The 11,101-nt window shown below is 38.9% G+C and overlaps 1 protein-coding gene across 1 annotated transcript; it reads right to left on the bottom strand.

The window, feature by feature from the left end:
- Window positions 1-218: 218 nt before the first annotated feature.
- LOC133478289 (protein lifeguard 2-like) lies at window positions 219-11,008 on the bottom strand. The gene is made up of 13 exons (XM_061774183.1): window positions 9,551-11,008; window positions 8,467-8,557; window positions 8,341-8,361; window positions 5,747-5,835; window positions 5,593-5,657; window positions 4,719-4,772; window positions 4,582-4,632; window positions 4,457-4,496; window positions 4,000-4,037; window positions 3,699-3,786; window positions 3,511-3,606; window positions 2,141-2,194; window positions 219-2,043 (listed from the first exon to the last, which is right to left on the bottom strand). Exons 1-13 carry the CDS (start codon window positions 9,563-9,565, stop codon window positions 1,894-1,896), a joined length of 852 nt encoding a protein of 283 aa, XP_061630167.1. The 5' UTR covers window positions 9,566-11,008; the 3' UTR covers window positions 219-1,893.
- Window positions 11,009-11,101: the final 93 nt, after the last annotated feature.

Below are 11,101 nucleotides of genomic sequence, written 5' to 3'. Positions count from 1 at the left end.
TATTTTTCTTTTTATCTATGCAGCACTTTTTCAAATGGAACTAAAATTGGAATAATGGAAATTTCCAAAAGCAACTGTAAGTAAATTACGTCATCAGGTCATCATTATATATATTAGCTTTGTTTTAAATGGGAAAAGCGGGGTAAACCGTTGTGGAAATTGACAGATAAACAGTTGATGGTTTTTGTCAATGGGAGAACAAATTAAAGACACGTTCGTACACAGGAACACTTTAATAATGTAGGCTGTAACATTACAATGAAATGCAGTGTTCACACTTTATACTGCATTCAACATAGTCAATGCATTTCAAGGCCACTTCATTCGACTTTCAAAAATAAACTTCATGCATTTCACTCTCATTTCCTGAAATATATAGTTCTGTCATGTCATAGAAAAATAAAGTTAAAATATATATCATTAGCCCTCCTCAAGCTCAGACCCTAACCCTAACCTAACCGTAGTCAATGGCACTATCATAATAACCATATGATCAGATTTAAAATATAACATCCAACCATCCATCCATCCATTTTTAAAATCGTGCTTATCCTTATTTGGATCACAGATGGGCTGGAGCCTATTCCAGCTGACGTTAGGCGACAGGCAGGGTACAACATGGACTCGTCGCCAGCCAATCGAAAGTAACATATAGACAAATGAGCATTCACACTCTCATTCACACCTAAGGACAATTTAGACCATACATGTCAAACTCAGGCCCGGGGGCCAAAATTGGCCCACGGTGAAATTATATTTGGCCCACAAGACCATATCAAATGTGTATTACAGCTGGCAAATAGAAAGGTAGTTGGAGATAGAAGATGGAGAGATGGAAGAATTCATGTTATCTATTTAAATACAAAACAACAAACGAATACCACTGATGTCTTTTATCGCAAATTTCATTTCTCGTGTTTATATTAGTTTGTTTGTTCCAGATTGAGTCTTTAAGCAAAATTGAAGTTTGTTGTTAAGTTATAAACTGTCACGCTACATTTCTGCAGAGAAAGGAAACGTGCACATCGCAGTGATTTTTCATTAAATATTGAGTTTGGCCCGCAACATTGTCCCAATTTTTTATTTTGGCCCACCGTGAATTTGAGTTTGACATCCTTGATTTAGAGTCTTCAAGTGAAACTCTAACATGCATGTATTGAAATGTGGGAGGAAGCCGCAGTACCAGGACAACATTCACACAGAAAGGCAGGAGCTCGGATTCAAACCCCCAACCTCATAACTGAGACACAAAAGTGCTAACCACTCAACCACCGTGCTGCCAAAACAACAAATTACAACGCAGTACAAATATTAGAGAATTACATTTTAACATTCAACACTGCAATTAGCTACCTCTTCGATCCACATTAACAGTGTAGAGGTTTCTTATGAACAAAAAAAGCATCTACTGTATGACTCAAAACAAAATAAAAAATATAAAACCTTCACAAATAATCTGAGTTTGATAATAGAATGACAATATACATTGGCAGAGGCAATTTTTTTTTAATAAGAGTTATGCATCTATATATTACATCATGAATTAGCATCTACAGTATATTATGTAATAACACAGGATGCAGATTTGGGTCTGGAGACATACATACAGAGGGTTTGAACATGTTCTGGCCATGTGATTTAAGAGCTCCATAACATACCAACAGCATGCTGGTAAGAACCTGTTGGGTGCAGTTAATGACAGATGTGTCCGTACAATACCTCACAGTAGTTCACTGCACAAGATTCACAAATGATTCACCATAATAGGAATATGCGGCAAAAAATATTGTGTTACAACTCAAGGATTTGTCACTACATCTACCAAAATGACTTATTACACAACGACCATTATTTACTATTATTAATAATTGTGCCGCGCTTAAGGTTGTTATTTTACTCCTGTCTTGTTCCAAATATTTGGAGGAAGAAGGAGAAGATGTAGACTATGTCCAGGTAGATGCTGAGAGTGGCAAAGATGTACTCTTCGGGGCTCATGGTGTACCGCTTGGTGCCCATGAGGAGCTGGGTGTCAAATGCCAAAAACTTGCAAAGGAAATACATGTAAAAGTAAATATCGGCTTGTAATCATGTGCTCAAAACACCGCATGTTCTCATTCTGGATCTGACACTGGGAACTTACCATGGTGAACAATATGGCTCCCAAAACAGCATATGTGGTATCCAACCAGGGTACCTGAATTACATAAATTACCCAGGTAAATATGGTTGTAGTTTATACAAGACCAGAATGAATCCACCTTGAGGCAATCATTTCATTTTATTGAATTTATTAAATATTTCTGCATCAAACAAACTGTTATACAACTTCCCCGTTTGTATGAAACAATTCTTTATATTTAGTTCACCGATAAACAGTGTTGATTCATGTTGTGACCAAAATGTAATGCAGTGGTGCCATGAGATACGAGTGACCAGATTTACAACGTTTTCGAGATACGAGCAGACATTCTGCCAATTTTCTGCTTTGATCTGCGAGCAAATTATTTGAGATTTGAGCACTGAATGGTGGCAATGAATTAATACAACGAGCAGCGGTTTGGCAGATGGTGAATAATTCTTCAAAAAAGAGGCTTCAAGCTTATTACTGCCACCCCCAGTCGAAGTTTACTGTCAAACGAAATATAAAACAGAGAATTACATTTTGTAGCTTTGCTTTATAAAAGTCAGTTTAGCTTAATGCTAACAATCAATGCAAAAGCCATGTTATGTGTTATGCAATGGCTCTTTTAACACAAATGGTGAAGCAACCCATGTAGACAGACAATACCCACAGACATATATTCTTGATCCTCTAAGAAGAATGACTAATGTTATTGTGGCTTACTAAGGAGTTTGTATGTCTGTATTATTGGCTGGCGACCGGTTCCGGGTGTACCCCGCCTCCCGCCTGAAGATAGCTGGGATAGGCTCCAGCAGCCCGCGACCCTAGTGAGGATAAGCGGTACAGAAAATGGATGGATGGATGTAATATACTGCCTCTTGGTGGTCAAGGCGCCGTACAATGTCCACTGAATCACAGCAAGAAATGTTGCAAAAACAATTACATTTTTAACATTCTATTCCATTCATTACTTTATATTTTTTATAAAATACAGTATTAAAGAGTGCTATTTTTCTAATTAAAAAAATATTATTGGTGTTTTTGGGAGGCTGGAATGGATTATAGGCATTTCCACTCATTTCAATGGGTGAAGATGATTTGAGATATGAGTCTTTTATGTTACTTGCGTGATCACAAAACAAATTCAGCCCGTATCTCAAGGCACCACTGTACAGTGTAGTAGAGCCACTCACGCTGACTGGGTGAATCGAGTCGCAGATTTTAAAATGCCAGTGGAACACTTTTTATACATTCTATAAGTGGGCATGTTGAAAGAAAACATGTCCTTTGGTCACAAACTATTACTGAATATATGTGTAGCAAAAAGCGAAAGTTACTGTAGTACCATTAATTTTGTAATGCTGGGTTGTGATTCTTACGATACTTACATATTGAAAGGGAAGGACAATAGCAAGCACTAGTCCAGAGATGAACATGACCATACAGAAGATAAGGAGCACACCTTGGTATGATGTCACATCAATCTGGAAGGAGAGAGCACATGTTTTCACTCAATACTTTGTCATGCGTGTTGTATGAAATGCAAAGCAAAGGGGAGCAAAAGTAAAAATGTCACCTTAGTTTGGAAACTGAGGATTGTAACTAGGAGACAGACCGCAGTGGTGATGCCCAGACACATTATCACCGATTTGGTGTCATAGAAGCTTTTTGAATAAGCAAAAAAAATACAGTCAGGTTGCATTGATGAAATTAATGTTACAGTACATGCTACTGTTGTAAGGATGTCACTGGGTATCTACAAACAGCCACACAACAGTAGATCGCTCTTTCTTAACAAGGTGATTAATAATACGTGGTTGTTATAAAACTCATGCGACAAAAATGTAAATCAGTGGACGCACTAAAGTGTACTGTACCTGGATAACATCCCTGTCATGTAGGAGAGTGAAAGGGTCTGTAACAGACAAGAAGACAGTAACAACAGCCATAAGACATTAGACTCATTGCTCACAATATTTGGTACACCTGCACAATTTAATAAGCTCTAACGCAAAAATTATCGCGAACAGTCGACTTTGACAAATATAACAATGCAAAGTTTTGATACTATCAAATTTATTATACATTATATTATTGTGGTTGTAGTTTGTAAGTTATTTTGGTTCATTTATATGCATTAGCAGCAACATAAAATGAAAAGTTACCCAAGTGTCTGGAGAATGCTTATGGATATTCGTCATTGTCTAAATTAATTACATTGCGCTCATGTAAACTGTATTTTATAGAAGTGACACGCAATTTACTTGTACAATAAAAGTATAAGTTTTTTCAAGCAGCATTTGTTTGGAAACAGTTAATCAGTTTTGTACTTACAAAGATGGCAAGCAGGATCAGATTCCATGGAAACTTTCTCCTATAGGAGTGAGCAAATGGGATTTATGATCACATTAGGAATGTATGATTTGTTTGCTATGTTGCTTATTCATGTGAGACTTTACCTTGGTGCGGAGCAACAAGACAGAGTCAAATATGTAACGAAGAACACTGCGCTGTTACACAAAAAGAACATTACTGTTAGATAGCAGTGACATGAAGCTGAGAGTGTAACTAGACTGGGTGGATATAGTGTACTTACTAAGAGGCCCAGTACCACCCCGGGTTTGTTTGAATGTAGTCCTTCACAGGAACACTAAAAATGTGTTTTTGGTCAAATAAAAATTATTCTAAGCACTGTAGATTTTTTTTAAAGATGTCCATTATAGTATTTTGGAAGATAGTACAGTAGTGCCTTGGGAGATTAATTCATTCCATGACCACGCTTGTAACTCAAAACACTCATATCGCAAATCATCTTTCCCCGTTGAAATGAATGAAAATGCCATTAATCCATTACAGCCTCTCCCCAAAAAAAACATTAAAAATTTTTTTTTTTTTTTTAATTAGAAAAAAGGACTCCAAATATCATCCATCCATTTTCCTTACCGCTTAATATTAGTCGTTCTCAGCAGAGGATAAAGAATATGCCTGTGAGTATTGCTATATTATCTGTCTACATGTGCTGCTGCACTGTTTGTGTTCAAATATCCATTGCTTAAGGGTTATAACACCGACACAGATACTAATCATTACCCCGTCCCTATGGTGTTTCCCATTATGTGTTAGTATTAAGCTAGCGGAGGCTATGTGGTTGTTTGAAATACACAACATGCAATTCACTATTTTTTTTGTATGTTTAGTTCGACAGTCCCTTCAAATAGGAGTGCCAATAAACAACTTGAAGCCTCTTATATTGAAAAAAATAATAATAATTCTATCTGCCAAACTGTTGCTTGCTTCGAAGTGATTTCAGTCACTGTCACCCTACAACTCTTGTATCTCAAGTTTGTGCTCGCAAGTCAAAGCAAAACATTGGCTGAACTATGGCTTGTATCTAAAAAAAATAAAATAAAATCTGGTCACTTGTATCTCAAGGCACCACTGTATCGTAAAAGAGAAAAGGGCTGTCTCACCAGAAAGTGAAAAGAGAGACAATAGAGAGCGTTACCAAGAGCTGGATCGCCAGGATGGCGTACACCTACAACCACATTAAAACATGTTATTCTGTTGTTCAAAGGATTAATATGTCACAAGCTTAAATAACCCAAAATATAATGCTCATGATACCTTACGTATGAAGACCCTCCGGATGTTCCGATCATCCCAGGTGAACTCTGTTAACATCTCAACATCACTGTAGCAAGACTCACTGGTGCCTATAATTGATTACAGGAAACCAACACAAATTTATATGTAATCATGGATTTTCGAGAGCAGCCATGGCCAAGTCAGCGAGCATAAAGGACAAAAACATAGCCCAGCCCATTACAAAGAGCCACACAACAAAGGGTTGCCCACATTACCACGGCGAAAGTAAGTTACAGTCACAATATTAACTAGACTTTACACCGATTTTATCGTCCTTATCGGTAGCGGCCGATAATTAGCATTTTATGCTGTCGGCTTTAATGTCATAATTCGCCACGCAAAAGACATGTACTCCGCGTCGCCATCGTGCACAGTATATTTGAATCCAACAGGTAGTTTATTTTTAGCCTTGTCTTTTGGCGTAGTCCCGTAAATATCTGACAGCCAATAAAGTTATGAAAAAAAAAAAAACGTTGGCCGTGTGGAACAGACAACACGTCTGAGACAGACAACACGTAATGCCCGGACCAGACTACAGGACAAAGTTGCTCTTTCAAGATTGCACTATGTCAGACTACTGCAATAAAATCTTGTATTCCGATACCATCGCACACCGTTTTTGCAACCGATACACTCGTTATCGTGGCGACGACAACAAGAGTGGATCGCGCCAACTATATTATGAGGACAAAATAGGGAAAAACGTGTGTTGGTGTTCACCGGTGCTCAGGACAGGAGAGGACGTTTGTTTAAGGCTTGCTCGAGGTGTGTTCCCGTACTTTGAATACGATACGGCTCGCAAGCAGGCAACAAAAACGTTATGTAGCCTAGCAAGCTACTGCTAGCACGAGCGGTTGTACGTAAACATGCCGCCATTCTGTCGAATCATGCTCTAAAGTTTCGGTGTGGGTGAAGTAATTTAATTAAAAATAAAGTCATTTATTACAGGAAAATTAGCATCCATTATTTCTGTCATGTAATGTTGGTTTGGCCTGACTGATTAGAATACACAATATGACTAGAGCGGTGATTTCCAACCTTTATGGAGCCAAGGAACATATTTTACAATTGGCACACCAACATACAAAAATGTCACAAAAAGTGGATACATTAATTACTGTATTTACTTCCTGCCATCTAATAGAAGACCATTCATTTGTTCTGTCTGTCACTATGCCTCACTGGCATAAATAGAGGAACATTCATTCATTCATTCATCTTCCGTTCCGCTTATCCTCACAAGGGTCGCGGGAGTGCCGGAGACTAAACCAGCTATCTTCGGGCGAGAGGCAGGGTACAGCCGAACTGGACGCCAGTCAATCGCAGGGCACATGGAAACAAACAACCATTCGTATTCACACCTAAGGGCAATTTAGACTCTTCAATCAACCTACCATGCATGTTTTTTGGGATGTAGAAGGAAACCGGACTACCCGGAGAAAACCCACGCAGGCACGGGGAGAAAGTGTAAACTCAACACAGGCGGGCCAGGGATTTGAACCCCAGTCCTCAGAACTGTGAGGCGGATGTGCTAACCAGGCATCCACCGTGCTGCCTAGAGGAACATAGATACATTATTTATTGTAAATATATTTTTTTTGTGCAATTAAGTACACAAGTATACACAGGAAATGAACAGGTCATTTAAATAGACACATTCCTCCATCTTCTGATCAGATCGGTAATCGTTTTTTTAAACTCGCTGATCGGTCCCAAAAATCCTTATCGTGTAAAGCCTAATATTAACCACACCTGTGCAATCTAAAATAAACATCACAACCTGTTAACTTTGTCCTTTTCTCTGCTACTTGTCCTTACTAGGGTCACAGGTGAGCTGGAGCCTATCCCAGCTGATTTTGGGCAAGAGGCAGGGTACACCCTGACTGGTTGCCAGCCAATTGCAGGGCACTTAAAGACAAGCAAGCATTCACACTCACATTCACACCTACAGACAATTTAGAGCATTGATTCTCAACCAGTGTTCTGTGGCACATTAGCGTGCTATGGAAAATTATCAAATTTCACTTAATTGGTCAGCAATTTTTTATTGACAAGAAATGCTGTATTTTTGTTCATCTATCTATGCCAGCAATGTATAGTGACAAACAGAACAAATAAATGCTCTATTATTAGATGGCAGAAAGTATCCACTTTTTTGTGACATTTTAGTTTGGTGGTGTGCCGTGAGATTTTTGGAAGGTAAAATAAATAATAAATAATATAATAAATATATAAATATAATAAAATAAAGGTTGGGAATCACTGAGTTAGATTCTTCACTGAACCTAACGTGCATTTAGCAGGAGAAAATGCAAACCCCAGGCAGGCTGGAGCAGAGATTTGTATCCGGAACCTCAGGACCGTGAAGCAAACGTGCTAACCACTCAGTTGTGCTGCTTAGCAATCATCCTTGTCAATATTAGCATCTACAATTTTGCCCTGCAAAAATACTATTTTAACAGTTGACTGCCATACCATCTGGCTCGCACGTAGTACTATGTTAACCACCCCTGGTCTAGAGAGCCTCTCTTTTTTCAAAACATTTAATGAAAATATTAGGTAAATGTACTCACTGGCCACCATCTTCGGTGCACCTGCACAATCAAAAATAACAGCATTATAATTATCAGTGTTCTAGAGATCCTAGTTTATATCAGTAAATACAGATCTTGCTGAAGCTGAGGTTCATGCCAACCAACCCGCAGTGGCTTCCTCATAACTGGGCGGAGCAGGTGACACTGAGGACTGTCCACTGGATAAGTCACCAGGGTTCTTGTCAACGAGTGAAGGCTGAAAGCACAATTTATTGAGTTGGCAGCCTTGGAATGGATGCATTAAATCAAGAAGTAGTAAAAGAAATATTTATGTGTGTATTATAAGGATGACTTTAAATAGCTTCTTTATACTGTGCTATACTGCAAAAACCGCATGATGGGCTTTGATGATTCATCCATCCATTTATTTTCTTTAGCTCTTGTCCTCATTAGGGTCATGGCTGAACTGGGGCCAATCCCAACTGACTTTTCCAGACAAACAACAATTCCCACTCACATTCACCCCTAGAGACAAGTTAAGAGAATTTAACCTCACGTGTGTTTTTGCAATGTGGGAGGAAGCCAAGCTACCTGGAGAAAACCCTTACGGATTTGAACCCCCAAGCTCAGAACTGAGAATGTGAGGCAGATGTGCTTACCAGTCATCCACCGTGGAATGGGAAGGTGTATAATTTTGAATTTGTCCAACATTAGTTCATGCAATGACATGAATGACATTTGACTCCAATGCAAGAGCTGTATGGAAAATTCTCCCCTTACAAAGTTAATAATGCTGAATATTCATCTCCTCTTCACTTATGTTTAGCATTGTTATTGCTCTGTATTACACTATGCAGAGCTTTGTGCGGTCTTTTGTTATTCTCTTAGCTAAATGGATAAGCAAAATATGAAAAATAGCTCTGCGTGATGCATCGAATTTATGACGTACAACCCCTTGTTTATAGTAAAATATTTGTAAAGATAACTTTAATGATACTGCGCACCTAATGTTGTGGCCTGTGTATGTTTCCATTGTAAAACCTCACATGGTAGGCAGAGCTACGGCAATAAGTTATAGTGATAATGACGCATCATGTTAACCTATCAAGAATCAAATGCCACCACTAAATATGGATATCAATACACATTTCGTCGGTGACGCTGTATATGCAGATTATTTAATAGACGTGCGTGTTCAAGGGGCTTTTATGTAATCTTACAATATTTGAGCTAACAATGGAGCTCCTACCTTGCCCTGCGTCATGATTCTTCCCGGATTGCCAAGGTCGATCCACGCCACTTGGACAGAAGTGTCGATGGTGCCTCTTCTATAATTGTGACGCAACCCGAATTCGGCAAAAACAGCAGCAGCAGGGGGCGTGCGGCTTCCCCTCCCCCCTCCCCCTCTCACCCACACAGGGATGTTCTAGCAGCATCCAGGTGAAGCTGCAGGACACGCGATGCCGGGACTGGGAGCCCAATCCCTGCCCCGTATGAGATCAAAGGCTCGTTGGGATAGGAGACATCTGCACAAGTGTGGAATGGAAAGTTCTGCCTGTCGACATGTGGCGTCACCACGAGTTTTAACAAAAAAACGAATAGCACTTTTATTCTGGTAATATGGAGCAAATATTACGAAAAAACTGATAACAAAATATGGATTTCATTATCTATAGGACGCTCTCAGTCAAAATAACAGACAAATGCTCTCCCCCTGAGTTGTTGATTTTACAATGTTTCTATTTATACAGTGCTCACTTTGAAAGGGAAGCATTTATACATCTCAATAAACAAATGCACAATCTTATGAAGTTTGATGATTGCACTCTCCTGCGGTTGAATCTCCTAAAATTTATCTTTGCTAGACTTTCACTGGCGCATGCTCATTTTTAAATGGATTTGTTAAGATATTTTTTGGGAGGTGGTGGGGGGGGTTTTCTCATTCAGCGTGCCACAGAAAACTTTGATTCTGAAACTACGCTACAAAAACTATTACTTAATGTTGAGTACTAAATACTATTTTACACTGAAAAAGGCTAGCCATACAATTTCAGTGTACTGTACATTCACATTATTATAAAAAAAAAAAAACATCTATCTTTAATGTGTTTAAGACATGACATAGGTGCTACCGATCAATGCAAACTAGAACTAGCAGACATTCCAACAGCTTCTTCCCTCTTGCAATCAACTTCTTAAACAGCTAACCTACAATTCCATTGCAACATGCTGCCAATTTTTTTGTCCGGGTTTGTTGTCACATTTCTGTCGGTCCAATTATATATTACTCGTGTACTCACTGTAGTAGTCTCGCCACGCTGCACTATTTGCATATCTGTTGTTGACCAATACTGGCCACTCATGCCATGGTAGCATCTGCCCCATTTGCACACTGCCTGAGGAGTATCTGCAACATTTGCACAATCAACATTGTCCCAGATTATCGCACTACTCATTACTTTAAACTGCATACACTCCTTGAAGTCTCGGCGCCCTTTGCACAATGGTCATTGCACCGGACTATTGCAATATTAGTCATTCGAACTGTCAAAAAAAAATTATAATAATTTGTACTGGCATTACCAGATAACTAGCAACCCTTTATTGCTCCGTGACTGTTTTTGTCAATGTCTTTGTGTCTCAAAAGTGTTCTCTGTCAATTGACTGTCTGTTGTCGTACTAGAGCGGCTCCAACTACCGGAGACAAATTCCTTGTGTATTTTTTGGACATACTTGGCAAATAAAGATGATTCTGATGTTTATCGTAAACCTGCCCAATATGAAAAGTGGCCCCAAATAA

Source organism: Phyllopteryx taeniolatus, chromosome 1, assembly GCF_024500385.1.
Source record: "Phyllopteryx taeniolatus isolate TA_2022b chromosome 1, UOR_Ptae_1.2, whole genome shotgun sequence".
NCBI classification, from domain to species: Eukaryota; Metazoa; Chordata; class Actinopteri; order Syngnathiformes; family Syngnathidae; genus Phyllopteryx; species Phyllopteryx taeniolatus.
Note: the sequence above shows the minus strand (reverse complement) of the source record. Positions and strands in the feature narration are given on the sequence as shown.

Coding starts and splice junctions, on each gene's coding strand:
- LOC133478289 (XM_061774183.1), bottom strand. Junction 5,658..5,746: donor GGAGGGTCTTCATACGTAAG/GTATCATGAGCA, acceptor ATGTGGTTGTAG/GTGTACGCCATCCTGGCGAT. Junction 2,195..3,510: donor TTGTCCTTCCCTTTCAATAT/GTAAGTATCGTA, acceptor TATGTAATTCAG/GTACCCTGGTTGGATACCAC.